This window comes from Morone saxatilis, unplaced genomic scaffold (assembly GCF_004916995.1).
Source record: "Morone saxatilis isolate NCDOM2014 unplaced genomic scaffold, NCSU_SB_2.0 Contig12, whole genome shotgun sequence".
In the NCBI taxonomy this organism is placed as follows: Eukaryota; Metazoa; Chordata; class Actinopteri; family Moronidae; genus Morone; species Morone saxatilis.
This window is the reverse complement of record NW_023339674.1, coordinates 8,584,014-8,600,364: the sequence shown is the minus strand read 5'-3', so window position 1 is coordinate 8,600,364 and position 16,351 is coordinate 8,584,014. Positions and strand designations below refer to the sequence as shown.

Below are 16,351 nucleotides of genomic sequence, written 5' to 3'. Positions count from 1 at the left end.
CACACACACACACACAGATTACTAATCAAAACATGTTCCATTAACATTCTGCTCTGGTTTCATGTAACATCAAGAAATGCTTTGATCCCTGTGGCAAAAACACGGAGACAAAAGGCTGGATAAGAGAGCCTCGCACACTAACAGGAGGCGATAACATGAAAGGGCACCCTGACCACCTATTGTACAGCACATAACGACATGGTACTTGCTCATCAAACATAGTCCTGAACAATGCTCCCAATCCTTCCACTGTCAATTCCAAAACAGGCAGTTTTCTTAAATTCATTTGCTGTTTATTCACAGACTGATTAATTTTCACCAAACAACCTGCAAAATGTCAAATGGGGTCTATTTCAATAGGATTTTCAGGACTTGATGTTTCAAGTTATGTACATATTAAAGAAAACGGCTCATTAAACTACACTAATGTGACTGAAGCGGTTTTGCAGAAGAACGTACCTTTGTCACAGCTGTGTTGAAGAGTGCTCCTCCTCTCTGTAATAGACACAGAACTTATTAGTCAGTCACTTTAGAGGCATTTTGGGTGAGCTTCTACACACACACACACACACACACACACTCAAAGTAATTATTTTTTTATATTAAATATTCATGTATGCACACAGGTAGGGTTCAGCAATACTGTTAATGTTTATCTACTTTTATTGCAATCATACTGTGACAATCTCACCAAAATTTCCACATGAATGGCTCAGAGCGAGCTGAAGATAAAAGCTAACAAAAAACTGATTGATTGAGGAGTTTTGTCTCACGTAAAGCACAACAGGTGAACACTTTGTTGCTTTGGCAATCAGTTTGATTATTTTAGATACATTTGTCATATTGTGATGTACAGTAACTGTATAAATAATGTGATCATTATTTCTACCATATCGCCCCACCCCCTCAGCTGTCACAAAAAGCACATTTTCAATATCAAAACAAAAGCAAAACTCCCTCTGCGGCTGTAAATAGTATTGTAATACAACTTCACTATAAAAATGGTGACACCAGACAAAGTATCATATCGCTGAGCCATGATAAACTGCATGATTCATAGCATTCAGGAGGTTTTTATTTAGAAGCAGCCTAAAAGGGATGGAAGGGACTGTGTGTGATTGATTTCTACTTTGAATTCTGCAGACTGACATTATGGCACCCAATATCTCTCTGTGCATGTGTTCTTTTCTCTCGCCCCGAGTTGCTACATCTCTCATTTGGCGTCTCACTCTTTTTCTCTGTTTGGTCTTTAGTGTAAGCACAAAGCATCGGCTAAACGACTAAACAGAGTAAATGGCAGACAGCGTTTCAGAAGTCGGTAGAGAGAGGAGGAGAGGGGCCGAGGTGAAGGCCCCTCTTATAGATCCCTGTCAGTCAGGAAATGTGAACTTTAACAAACCTTTGAAGAGCACTCTAGAGAACTAATTCAGCCTTAGCTGATGGCGTGCAGAGAGAGGGAGGGTGAGGGAGAGATACTCAGTGAGAGAGAGTGAGAGGTGAGGGAGTGAGAGAGAGAGAGAGAGAGAGAGAGAGAGAGAGCGAGAGGAGAGAGAGAGAGACACGAGAGAGACAGAGACAGAGGGGGGGCTGTGACAGAGATGAGAAGGAGAGAGAGAAGATAAAGAGAGATAGATAGTGGAAGAAAAGGAGAGCAAGGAAAGAGACAGGAGATGAAGTAGGAGGGAGAGATCTATGTTCTTGGGTCGGTTCAGCGGAGTAACGCCTGTGTTTTGCTGCCAGATCAACATGTCATGTCGGAGGACGTCTTGTCACGTCAAATCACTTCTGTCTCCCTTTCCTGTCTGTCTCCACTGTCCTGCTGCACGCGCCGCTTCACACACCAAACTGCACTCGCGCTGGATCTGTACATTAAGGCAGCCCCCTTCATTCCAAAGGCAACATCAGGACTTCAAACACTGAGTTGTGTCAATCACACTTTTAATTAAATATAACCCGGGAATAAAATGAGTGAAACATGAAAAAAAAAAGCCATAAGATAAAAGCATTTAGGTATGATATGCAGCGCGCTCTGATACCTTTACAGTGTGCATCCATTGCTGGTAAGACCTTGAATTACCTGGAGGGAAGCATAAAACACAGCAAATATTAATAAATAATTTTGCACTTAATAACATTGTATTAAAATTGCAAAGCAAAGGCAACTATGTATATTATACAGTGACACATTTTAAATTGCAGACTCTTTTGAGATATAATCAATAATAATTAAGTAAAATATTCATGGTTGAATGTAAGATAAGTATTGTTAGTTTTATAGTGGAGATTTTTTTTTGGTATCCAGGGTTTGCTATCAAATGTTCAGAGAACAGAATTACAGATGACAGCGTGGGTTTGGGTCAGTATCTGAATTGAAAGCCAAATAAAACAACGGATATTAAGGTGCAACATCTGGATGGCATTTATTTTTCTTGTCCTGTAAATACGACTCAAACCTGAAGTAATATGATCAAAACAATATAATTTGTCTAAGCATTCCAGTGGGATTTCAAGACTGGTGTCTTGTCTTCACTTGTAATAAAGCTCAATCCTGCCAAAACATTGCTAACTCTGTCGTCAATCTTCTTTTGCCACATTCAATCACATTTACAAAGTACCCTTTGTATCAGTTCCAAAGAGAATTTTTTTTCTCACAATAAATGACACTCAAAAGTCATGTTAAGGCATAATTTAAAGTATACTGTAATTTTGTAGTTTTTAAATAAATAATAATTAAATTCAGTTCTTCCAAAGACAATACAGTTCATTAGTCCATTAGTACTTACACCCTTTAAAGGTGACTCAAACATTAAGTAGTTATGGACCAGAAATGCTTTAAAATTTTTTAAAACATACAAGAAGGGTAGAGTATACTACATAATTTACCACCTTTTTAAGCAGTTTATCATTGTTTTAGAAGATTGTTTGTATGTTCAATTGTTTTAGAGATTTTAAAGATTTTATTTTCATAACTTTAATGGTTTCTCCTTGTTTTGTTCACAGATTTTAAAGCACAACAACTATTGCCTATTGTATGAAATATGGCAAATAAATATAATGTGGCTAATTGATAGACAGAGACAGGTCTAGCACTACTCACTTCCACAGAAGCCCCCCTCTGTGATCTCTTCTTCAAACACGTCGGAGAAGCCGCGGCCTGCGTTCAATTTGGCCAGCCGTCCGTCGATGAACTACAACCATAAATTACAACGTGCTTATTAAAGACGGGAGGAGGCGGAGGTGGATGTGGACACACTTAAACAGATACACATACACTTACACACAGATTCAAACACTCAGGCCACAGTGGGGTGTTATTAATCCTACCTGACAGAAACTACATCCCAAGATTAGGTGGGTTGCAGGTAATAGGGATTTAGTAATGTGGAGCAGGTGAGGGATTAGGGCAGCAGACTACATGCTGCACACTGTCTGAGACATGAGGAAGTTTCATTTCCTCCCTTTGTAACATGGAGCGCATAAAACTCCATCTCATAAACATCGACCTAATAGCCAAGACAGCTACACATTTCATGAGCACAGTCACAGAGTCATGTAAATATGTTACGCAAGTACAAGCAATCACACACATACATTGACACACACATAGCTGGACATTTGTGATTAGCACAAAAAAATACAACAGCATTCTTTAGATATTAAAGCATGTGAGAAAAAACAAATGATGTCAATAATGGTTTTAAAACACATTTCTTATCATTTTGGCCCATTATAAGAGCTTTTCAAGAAGTTTACAGGCCCAGTTATGTATTGTAGTTTTTGTATCTTTCTAAATATTGAACATGAAGAACATCTTATGTGAATGTAGATCAATCAGTCACACACATGGTGCACTGTTTTCTATTAGCTAAATCCGACCGCATTGACCCCAAAGTTGCTGTTAGTTTCCTGTCACATCACTTATAATATCAGCAAATCTCTGCGTGGAAATAATACTCTCCAGTGAAATCCTTGAGCTTGGCAAGTTTCTGGTGTAAAAAAATACAAAAAACAAGCAGCTGCAATGTAGCACTTTTCTTTCATTTTCAAGATGTGGAGAAGGTCAAGGTCTGCTGAAGTCCTGAAAAACTAACTTTCTTCTAGTTCTTTGTGCTCAACCTTAAACTAAAATCTATAGTTTTTAACCTTGTCAGAGTTTATTTGTGTAAGGTAGGAGGAAAAAGCAACTAACAACCAGTAATGGTGTCATTCAAAATAATTAGTATAAGCATTTGGATTTAAGACTAAAATTCCTTTTGACTGATGATTGCATTAATTAACAATCAACACCTCCTACCTTTCAAGCACTCCTTTGTATATTTTCAAGAACAACAACAAATGGTACACGATTCTTTTTAAAGAAAATACTTGACAGCGACAAATTGTCAGATCATTTCTCAACTGTAGCGAGCCCACTCCCACCTCTGCAAGTGTGTCCAAAATGTTACAACAGTGTAGGTTGTTTTAGGGTGCGTGTCCTCAGGGACAGTCTGCTAACTAGCGACCGACACGGCCACCCGCTCCTCTGGTCAGAAGAGCTGGAAACTCATCATTAGATCATTTTAATGAGAGGTGAGACTTCAGGTTCCAACCACTGCTCCGCTGCTTGGCTGGCCCAATTAGTGCACATAATCAACCCAAATCATCACCTAGCCAAGCGCTGGCCACTTTATGCGCCCCCCCCCCGCCCCCGCCCCCGCCCCCTCCCGCGCGCCGCCCCCGTCGCCCCGGAACTCCGCTCAGACACGTTTTTCTCCCGACTCCCTCCACACACCCCAGCCAGATTACCTGCCTCACTGTGGGCCTTAATTAGACATTACTCAACAATGGCAGGCTGTGATCACCACACTCTCACACACATGCAAGCCAAGTGTGCGCATACACAAAAGCACATACACAATACAAGGGCTCATTTTCTTTGTTTTGAGAGAGAAAGCACAAAAAAAAAAAAACAGAACAAAAACTCTCTCAAATAAACAAAAAATAATTTCAGTTTAGGATCACATCAGGACCAGCTTCATTCAAACAAAGTGTAGAGGATTCAATAAATAAATATGAAAAACAAATCGACTTCATTAACAACAAAGACAATAATTTCACTTAAATAGTTTTTGACGTTTACTCAACCCAAACTACATGTGTGAATAAAGTTAAATCGAAACATGCAGAACAGATTGAGACACAATGAGTTCCACACTTCAACATGAGTCCTGCTCCATCTCCACATGTCTACATGTCATCTTGTTTCCTGTTGATGTTTTAGTTGCAGACAGTAGAGAGTTATTCCATCTGGCTACCAGCAGCACATTGACTCACTCACGACTCGGTCACAGTGGTCTAGATTTATTTAAACTCTGGAATTGTGGAGCCAGAAGTTGGGATTAGAACTCTACAGGGGTTCATTTACAGAGATATACATGGAGAACCTAAAGGAAATGTCTTTTTTTGTTTGCAACCTGGGTCTCATTTGTGGAATTTTAGCCCATAAACTGCACATACTCAGGAATATGGCGGAAATCACGTCACTCATAGGTTTCTGAGAGGAAGTTTGGATTTGGGTTTACAGCTCGCCACCATCTTTGCTAGTTAGTAGAGCATGGAAATACAATTTTGGCAGAGTAAGTGGCAACCACTATCGCTCCTTGACCGATCAAACAAAAGGTATAGCATAACATATTTTTAAGGCCATTAACTAATTAATAACTATACACGTCATAAGACGTCATTATAGAAAAACTATTTAAAAAAAAAAAAGAAGTAAGAGTTTTTGAAACCGCTAGTGCATCTCAAAACACTTCACACTTACTTACACTTTTGGCCATGGTGGTGGCACCTAGTTTTATTCACTAGTCCCATTGGTTGTAATACATTTCAGTTTTCCTGCTCACTGTAACTGCTGTGATATGGAGTCTTTTGAACCCCACGGAGCGGACAGAGCAACCACAAGTTCAGATTTGAAATCAGATAACTTGGTTTTGCAAGGACACACCTTTCGACAAACAACTCAGCTATTGCATTCATATACACTGAGAATGACAGATGATTATTGATTGATGGGACGCACACTGTCTACAAAGGCTCCTGGCAGTAAATCATCAGAGCACAAGTCCCCCTACAGACTCAATAAAACTGTGTATGCCTTAGTTTTGTCAATAAGAGGAAGAGACTTCATTGAATCAGTCTCTTCTAACACAACACACACACACACGACAGCGTGTGTGTGAGAATTTAAGTGTGTAGGAGCTGAGGATGGTTGATAGGAAGCAGGTTAATGTCGACAGGCTTTCCCCCGCATTCTTTTGGAAGACTTCTCCCACTTGTTGTGAACACAGGATGGTCTGTTGGACCGAGCAGAGAGGACAATGTCCAGGAACATAAGAGAAGTGTGTTAAAAGGTGAAACTGTGACATTTTTCAGAGGCGTGTATGTGTATATAATTATTTTATGGTAGGCTTAGTGTCTGTATTTCACAGAGGCACAAGATAATAGGACTCAAATGCACTCAACAGCTTAGATATATGTGAATGAGAAAAAAAAAAAGAATCATTTACATTTTTGTGATTTAGAAAGCGTTCTTATCCAAAACAACTTACAGTAAGTATCTACTTACAATGATACATTTCAATAGGGGTACTGAAAGTCATTGATGGCCTTCAATGTCACGTGACACCCCACAATAGTCTCTCTGTCCACTAGGCCATTCAGCTCCTAGAGTATTAATGTTTCCCTGAATTTGCATGATCAATTCCATGCTGTGGCTGATCATGAAGCAAAAGAGCTGCTTTACAAGTAATGAAAACAAAATCACCTGTAGAAAAGCAATTTCCTGCCGAGATGGCGACACCTCAAACTCAGGTAACACCTCAATATTTTTCGTGTGTTCTTCACCGTGTGTGTAATGTGTGTTGTGCTCAACCAATTCCAATAATATGGTTTGAATTTGGCTCAGGTTTGACCTAGTATTGCTGACATATAACTGACAGTGACAAATCCTACACTTAGGGAATTGTGTGGAAGTGAATAAAGGACATAAATCATTGAATATATTGTATTAGAGACTCATATTCAGACTAACTAGCACTAATAATTGCTTGCTTCATAATTGAGCAACCCAACCTGTCTGTTTACACTACCCAAGCTTACAAATGGCAGCCCTGTGGTTCCCCTCTGTCAACAATCCCATTGGGACATAAAGCACAAACTGTTCACTTTAGCTGGAGAATAGGGACAAAAACAAGCAACATAATTAACTAAATAAAACGTTTTAAAAAACGGTGTGCTACTGTATATGGTTAATTTATTGTAGTATCAGCAATGCAACATCTGAATTTAATTTTAATCAGTTTTTTATATATGACAAATAAAATAGCAGCCAACATTTATTACTCACTGTATGTGGCCAAATGCTATTTTTGTTATTTAATTAGGGGGAATACAGATAAGACAGCAGTCCTACTTACAGGCCTATAAATAATGTGCAATATACTGACAATGAAGACAATATATTGGCTTATACACGCATAACAAGACAAAAGGCTTAAAATATAATAACACACTAAAAACAATAAATAATAAAACAAGCAGCAGAAGTACTGGAAAAAATCCAAACATCTCCAGTCCCAGAGTGCATTCTTATGTATATAAAAAATAATGCGTGCATGTGTGTGGTCATGCAAGTTGAGTATTGTTTGGGAGCGGATATGGGTCATGGCCAGAGCAGAGCTCGGGCGGACCGCTGGCCTCTCTCACTTTAGTCGAAAGAGGAGTGGAGGAGATAAGTTCACCCCATCCCCCGTGCTGGAGAGGAGGAGGAGGAGATAAGGGCCTGTTTCCCAATGCTACCGCTGAGGCAGGAGCCAGCCGGGAGGATGCTTTGAACTGCTGCTTGCTATCTGCTCTGCCTGGGAAAATTATAGACAGGGCAGAGTGTCCAGAGAAACAAAAGGCTGATTGAGGGCCGCTGTGCTGTAACTCTCGTGGGTAAATCACACTACTATCACGGGTCAGAGAGCACAAAGAAAAATTCAAGGGGTGAGAGGAAATTTTCTTCGGAGCCAGAGGTGTCTCTCTGCTCGGCGGTGGCTCGGCTAAGTTTAGTATTGCTGAAGGGATTTGGGGGGGAAAACATATTAAGTATACATGAGTGATTTTAAGGGAAACTCATGTAACCACACATGAATAAAGCATACCTGCTACAAACACATACACATACACACGAACACACACATATATCCTCTACCAACACTGCTCATAAATACAAATATGACCACAGTGGAGTTGCAAATTCAATTTTCTGAGGACCAAGTTAAAATCCATACCACCTTTTTTGCTTTTACAGGCTTGGAAATAGATGTTAAAGACACAACACAGCCTTGATATGGTTTTGTAAAGTAAAAGCATTTATAAGTTATTATAGTTTTGTTTATACACGTGGCAAAATATAGCTTACAGAGAGACATTAAGATGTGTGTTGAGAGATAACCACAGTAAACTGTTTCTAGGGGTCAATAACCGTCTATAATCCCAGGCCTCTCTCTTCTTCATTTCTCCTCACTCTAAACAACTGAACTGTCAAGATACTAAATGCTAACTTTACCCAGTTGACAGTTTGCTGAGCACAAGGGGTGCTGAGAGAAAACTTTCATCTGTAAAAATGAAGACTTTCACCCTTCTAAATAAAAAATCAGCTCAAAAATAAACAGCTCAAAAATAACATGACATTGATGGGAGAGGACAGAGTAACCTACCATATAAGCACTCAGTCATCTTTTTCTATTTGTGCTTGTCTATAGCTTACAGATAGAGCTATGCATCCGTCAATGTGCCCATGTAAGTGACAGCAGATTTTTTATACATAATTATGATCTCAGGATGAGTAAAAGTTTGCACGCATAAAGATAAATATGTCTAGAACTGAAACATATTCTAGGGTCAGATCAGTTTTACTGGTTATAGTTCACCAAAAGTAGTAGTTAATGTTGGTTCAAAGAATCTCTGACACACACAACCACACACACACACACACACACACAGACAGCTGTTTGTAGCGGTTTGTACCTGTTTGAAGAGCTGCAGGTTGACAGCCATGGACAGGAAGTTCCTCATGGTGCTCGAGCGATGGTTCACAAAGCTCTCCTCACAGAAAGTGATTGGCTCCCCCTGAGGAGTCCACAGAGACATTATTGGCAAAAATTAAAATAAACAATTAAAATTAATTCATTTTGGCTCACTTTTCTTTGTACCAATCTGTTTTTCACCATGTTTACTTAGTTCAGAGGAATGAAGGCAGATGCGTTTGGTGCCTTGAAAGGCAGGGGGTCTAAACTAAACAATGTTGTTTATAATATAATTCACAGCACTATGACGCTCACATCATGTCTATTTTCATTATGCACTGTTAAAAAAGTCTTCTCTAACCAAGGAGTATTTCAACTCATTTCTTCATTAGTGAGCGCAGTGGGCCTGAAAACAGAAAATGAGTCTGAAAGAGGGACAGGAAGGAAAGAGAAAGGAAGAGGAAGAAGGAGAAGGAAGAGTATCGAAAGAATACATAAAAACAACAAAAAAACAAAAAACAGTTCCGCTGGCAGAGTGCACACGATCTCCCCCGGACCAGAAGACAGTGTCCCAGTAAACTCCCCAGTACTCCACATGAACACATTATCACATTATTACTATTTCTTACATCATGTCTCTTGGCCTGTGAGCTGTAGACACGGAGGATGACAACAGAACCACTGCAGGCCAATCACAAACAGCCCCGCAGTCATTTCCAATTCATGTTTTCTCATAATTAACATAATTCTCACATATTTCAATGATGCTCTAAATTCTTCTGGTGTAAAACAATGCGCTTTGTCTGTTTGAGGCTGTGAGCACAGTGTGGCACATAAAAACAACTTAACAACACCGGAGACTAACCTCATTTTTCGAGGATGGGCGGATGATACCAGTGGCCCAAATTACATCACAGGAGTACTGCTCCACTTACATCACTAAAAGTTTTTAAGGCGTATTCTCTCGTAAAAAGCCAAGTTGAAAGTAGCTTGTTGTAGTTAATCAGCTTTGCAGTCTCCATCTGGCTGCTACAGCCTTGGACCATACTGCAGCAAACAAAACTGAATAGCATTGCTGAGACTCACAACTAACTGCTGCTAAAAAAACACCCAGAGTCAACTTTAAGACTGTGCACACAGCATACACATCAGTACCCGACAAAATCTTTTGGTTCACACAGGCCTGCACAGAATGCCAACTGCTACTGCTGCTGGACTCCAACTAGTAGTTTAAATTAGTATCTTAAGGACTTTAAAAAGACTAGAGGAACATTCATTTTATCTATTCTAAGAGGGTCACCAAGGATGGCCAGCACAAGGAAATGCTGTTACAATTACAGTATGTCTTAATTGTATGTATCCAATAAAATTAATTTAGTATAAATGTATTTTTAGAAACAAAATGTGGCTTTGGTGGTACTAATATTAGTAATAGTAAGGGTTTAGTGCCTCGCTTAGGGGAAAGGTCCTTTTATATTAAATGCAGAGTGACGAGTGAGCAGCACTTGCTAACTTCCAAGGCTGCTATTACTTTACAGACATGAAAAGAATTGATCAAATATTATTGGGCCATACAAAAAAGACAATCTCTGAAGACAACTACACAACAAAGCAACTGATGTAGAGAAGAATATTTATGAAGCCCTGTAAGAATTGGCGAGGGGAGCTCCAGTGGGGGACTAAATTTGTTTGTATGTTTGTAGGGAACAATATAAGTGTGAATGTACAAATGTACTATGTTTCATGTTAGCCTGACAACAACGTATAACATGAAATTGCTTCCTTATTTAGTAAGAGATTGTAAACCAGTACACAGAAACAATTATACAAAAAGAGAAACTCATCTTTGAGCAGATGTGTTCAAAATGTCAGAACAAGTGGGCAGTTCTCTGTGGATGAAAGTTGTGATCTAGGAGGAACTGAAGTTGCAGTAAGTGGAAATCTATGAATATATTTGTGTGTTATGTATGTGTAGGTTGTTTTATGGTTGAACAAACTCAAACCAAACTGAGCTGTTAATTTATACAGCTGTTTTGAAATGTGCATTTCAACATATGGCACTTTTTTTTAAATAGATATTTCAAAATGATCCTTTTCCAAAAAACAAATTGCACCTTGATACAGACCTGCATGTGTGTGTGCAGGACTCCTACTGTATGTTAACACAATACATTGATCTGTTATACATGAGACAATGCAATGTGTAACATTTTGTGTCTAAAATAATCTTCAATACTTCTGAACATGTGATGGCACCCCAAGCTCCCCTACCAAGAGTGTTCACATCTAGTTGGATAATGTGAACTGGTGACATGCCTTCTTGAGTAAAACTTCTAATTCTACCTCTAAATAGTTGTGAGCCCACAGCTATGGAATATGCACACCTACCTACCCGACATGGCTTCATCAATGGTGGTAATATGAGTTGCTATTTCAGGTTATTTTTGCCCGACACATGTGTTCTGCTGGTGAAAAGCACTTGGGGGACCATCAACGTGAGCTGAAACTGATGACCTAAGAAATGCTGCTCTAATCAGCTGATTGCTTTTCAACTCATTATCATTTTCCAGTATTGTTTCATTTACAACTCAGCAAGACTCCCACCAAGTATCCACACCCCTCCTTCTGTTGAGGCATATGGGCCTGTGAACCACGGCGCTAGGCTCAGCTCTGTCTAGGAAGATCTTTTTCCTCAGCTCACAACGATAACTAGCAGAGTGATATTCCACAAATATCAGAACACAAGGAGTATCATCAGTCTCTCCGTGAAGGCAGATGCACAGTTTTGCGTGTGCATATGTGTGCGCATGTATGTTAACTCCATGGCTTTTATTCAGATTCTCAGATTCTAAAAAGATAACACGGTGTGAGTGAACTGAGAAATTACTGCATGTTGTGCTCACACATACACAAACACACACATACACTGAGTCTCAGTGCTTGTGTCAGAGGGGAGGCAGTTTGTTCGTATACTGTCTGTATACAGAGAAAAGAGAGACAGCATCAATAATGTAGCATCTTGACTCCGGGAGTCCACAAAGTCCAATTAATCTCAAAGCCAAAGGAACAAAGGCTTCGCTATTTGACAAACAGGACATGCTGTAGTTTGCTGTGCTCTGACTCAGACTTGATAAGCAGAAAAGATCCAGAAAAGAAATGTTAGGGGGGCTTAGTAAAGGGGAGTAAAACACCAAAGGTGGCTAAAAGGGATCTTCAAAGGGAACGTCCTGACTCTTTTCAGCTCCTCTGACATTTCACTGCCTCAGACAGGCCCACCTTAGCTCTGCGCTCCAGCTGAAAACACACCTTTTACTTTCAGTCAAAACTGCCCCAGTCCAACCAGACTCCAGTGAAATTTGACTCACCTCACCCAAACTGAGATTGCTACTGCGTGTTACACATTCTGAGAAGCAAATATATTATATTCATGTCTGTGAATATTTCTGCTTGTGAATAAAAATACAATCTGTGGCCTTTATACTCAATATCTAATCCATAAATTTTAATGCTTTTGTTTGCTTTCCAGTACAGAGATCAGTCTGAGATTAGTCTAAATGGTCAAATCACAAAAAGAAAACACTCTTCTCACTTTTAGGTTTTTATCTGGCTCTGAGATCTGCTGCCACATCAGTGGGATAGATATAAATTGAATTTTGTTCAAGGTCCTCACAGTCTTGGAAAAACATTTATTTGGACAATCGTAACAGTTTTACCTGGAAATAATGTTAAAAAAAGAGTAGTTTCAATAAAAAAAAACTGTGATTATCCAGAGTAAGGGGGACATTTTCCTCTGGAATGTTTTTTTTCATATACATCCATTGTATTGCAGTGGAGGAAAAAATCTCACAGATGATATCTCAAAACTATTAAAACCAAACTCTCTTAAAAACAAACGACTAAAAGAAAGTGAGATGTTTGTTTTGGTTATGTTATGTTTACGGTTATGTTTTTTTGTAATTGGGTGAACTGAGCCTTAAAACAAGGTCAGCTTAAACACTGGATGCATGTTTTTTTTTAGCTTTTCATGGCCACCGTAGTTTCTCCTTCACACTTGGACGAGGAGGGTGAAGCGAGGAGTTGCAATATGCTACTACACTGCTAGATGTCACTTACTCCTTGAAGGTCCTTTAAGAAAATAAGGCTTTATTATGATATGATACAACAATGCTATAAGATGATTGGTAGTGATTAATGACTGGATCCTTACAGGTTTATATCTGAGGGCATCTCGGTAGGATCCAAACAGAGCGGCCTGCGCTCTCATGAAAGCCCTCGCCACACCACTTCCTGTTGCTGTTGACTGCTTCTTCAGCTTGCTCTTCAGAGAAGACACCTGGTGGAAAATATAAAGAGAGAATGTGGGGAAGAGAAAGAGAGAGACAGATAGTGAGGGAGGGAGAGAGAGAGAGAGAGGTGGGAGGGGGGAAATGGAAAGATGGAGGGGTAAAAGTTAAATTATCACCTCTGAAATTGGTGGAAGAAACAGCTAGCCCATTCTGGGTGTGAAGTATCACATTTGCAGGTCATCTCAAAAAAGGAAAGAAAAGAAAGGGAAAAGCCTCAGCCTTTCCTCCAAGCTTATCTGTTGTGCTGCTGAGAGCACCTGCTGCTTTGCTAATTGAGCCGAGGACGGGGGGCGGCGAGAGGGAGGGGACAGCAGAGAGGAAATGGAAACTCGCATCCTTGCTCTTCCTCCCTCTCCATGCTGCCACCCCCGCTCTCCTCCCGTCAACTTCTTGCTTCTTTCGCTTCTCCCTCCATTTCTTACTCTCCTCCTCTTTCCTTTCCAGTCTTCCTTGTTTTCCCCTCCCCTGTTGGCTCTCCCAAACTCCCTCTAGAAAGGGACTCTTGACATAAAATGTCTTTAATTATTTTCCCCTCTCCTGGCTCTGTCTCCAGGACTCCAGGCGAGAGTGGAGGAGCAGCAGGCCCAAGCTTGTTTTAGGATGACAAAAGATTCACCCTGGCCAACGGGCCCTGGGGAGTCTGGGAAGGAAGTTGTCAAGAGGCTCTCCTCACCTGCTCAGCAGTAGTCTGACTGTGTTGTGGCAGAGCGAGGAGGAGGCAGAGATAGCGAGGGACTGCTGCTCTCTGTGTGGGCTGTGCCAGCTTAGCACAAAAGCACAACGTTTGATTGGGTTGCACAGGAGGTCTACTTTACTGTAATGCAGTTTGGTGTGGGCTGTTAGCCGTAGTACGAGCTTGAATCACCATTTTAAAGAAGAACCTATAAGTTTAACCTTCTACCTCAATTAGGGAAAAACAGATTAATTGTAATTCCTCACTGAATAACTTTGCATTGTTTTATCTTATATTCTAGACTCCGTACCAACAATAATAAGCTAAAAAGGCTAAAATCAATGCTTAATCTCTGTATATAGAACTCAGAAAAGTGTTTCCTTCAGAGCTGTGGCCGGTAAGGATTTGTTGTCTTGCTCATGGGCACATTAACAAGGCAGATTAAGCCAAAGCTCTCCAGGTAAGGTTCGACCTTCACCACTCTGCTCTCTGAATACAGGGCGAGAAAACTGACTGCACATGCATAACTAATAAAGTAAATAACAGAACAGAACAGAGTAATTAACATTTTTAGTTAGCAGTCTGCGATTAGATTTAACACTGCACTGCATATTTCACCAGTCCATTCAATCACCTCCTAATACAGTGCAACATTTTTTGGTGTGTGTGGTGTCACATATATTTCTGTGTTAATTGTCTGGCTTGTCCACCTCTGTAAAGCTACAAAGAACATTTACAACAGATTCTTTATATATCAATATTATTAGTTTTAATTGGTAGTAGCAGTATTTGTGGGCACAAAGAGTAGGAAGAAGAGATGAAAGCAAGAGAAAATTTGAGGTTGTGTCAACCATTAAATGACCTCAGTTTTTCTGTGATGTGATAAAAAATGTGATAAAATTTTGATCAGGTCTATTTCAATCAGAGGTGGCCAAATATATCATGCTGTGTAGCTGCAGCGTTGGAGGGATATCGTGGTCTGGCGTCTGCAATTAGCCCATATGGAAAACTTCAGGGAGGAGAAGCAAAGTGTTAGCACAGCTCATACAAAGGACAGGCAGAAAGAAACAGAGAGGCAGGGAGAGAAGGAGAGAAAGCGAGACAGAGAGAGTGGCAGTCTTAAACTGGGACAAAGACAAAACGAACAGCGCCGATTCCTCTCCCCTGGGCTTTCTCACTCTCCACAACGTCCCTGTGCTGCCATTGCAAATGCTCCCAGGCATCAAACAGGAAGTTTATCACGGATAAATTAACAAGTGTCATCTCCATATTCACTCATTGTGCTAAATGCTTTTATGTTTATGTAAAGCCCTTTCTGGAATTAATATTTCATGTTTATGTGCGTTTTCACTGATTTTTTTCATCCTTGCAAATCATTAAACTGTCTTATTTTCGGAGGGAGAATCAAAGCGAACACAATGTCAGTCTAAGTGGGGGAGGCATACCCCAAAGACTGTCAGTGAAGATGGGATAACGGAGTTTACTCTGCACACAGAGTTCTGTACAGCAGCTTTGAAAGGGTGGGAGCACTGCAGTGGCAAACACTTTTTAATGAGGTGGGGACACCACTTCACTTGTGTTTTGTTTCCTAGCGTTAGAGAAAAATGGGTGATAAAGCGATAAGTTCAAAGTTTCACATTTATTCACAAGTAAGGTTAAGCATGATGAAGACATTCTTCTTTTGTCACACATGGTGATTAATTAAATTGTCATTTAACAAATATAGTAGTAGTGCATGAAAAATCCCAGAATTTTGTCTTTGCTAATAGATGAAATGAAGCACAGTCTACCGCGCGTTCCTTCACATACACGACACAAAAATTAATGTGTGTTTAGAAGTTGGATTTTGAAAATGGCGCCTACGCCACAATCATCAGGTATGCCTCCACGGTAATGGCTCTGTCAAACTAATTAACTTCTACAGTTTGAGTGAAGCTAACGAGATGCGTACAGGCATCAGAGGAAGGCCAGGCTCTACAGGTGATAACCCAATTTGGCAGTGACATTTTTTAGTGTAAAGTCACAGTGGCGGTGATGAGATCAAAGGCAGAGAGTCCCCCATTGGGTCCAATTAGAACTATAGCATTGTACAGGGAAGGGGTGGCAGGAGGAGAGAGGGGAGTGGGTGGTTGGGGGAGAGGGAGAAAAAAAAAAAACTGTTGAGTTATGATATTCATAATCTATGCAGAGGGGCCTTTCCAGTACAGGTCTTCTCCCCATAGCTGTGATCTTTTCAATTTACATCAAGGGAAGATGGTCGGGGATGAAAGCGGGGCATC

The 16,351-nt window shown here is 40.2% G+C and overlaps 1 protein-coding gene across 1 annotated transcript in view; it reads right to left on the bottom strand.

Moving 5' to 3' along the window:
• dennd1b (DENN/MADD domain containing 1B) overlaps positions 1–16,351 on the bottom strand; it is a gene marked incomplete in the record, with an annotated part of 80,691 nt that overhangs the window by 12,770 nt on the left and 51,570 nt on the right. Inside the window, 5 exon segments of the mRNA XM_035653602.1 lie at positions 460–495; positions 2,037–2,077; positions 3,098–3,188; positions 9,055–9,156; positions 13,261–13,386. Coding sequence (XP_035509495.1) covers positions 460–495; positions 2,037–2,077; positions 3,098–3,188; positions 9,055–9,156; positions 13,261–13,386 — 396 coding nt within the window.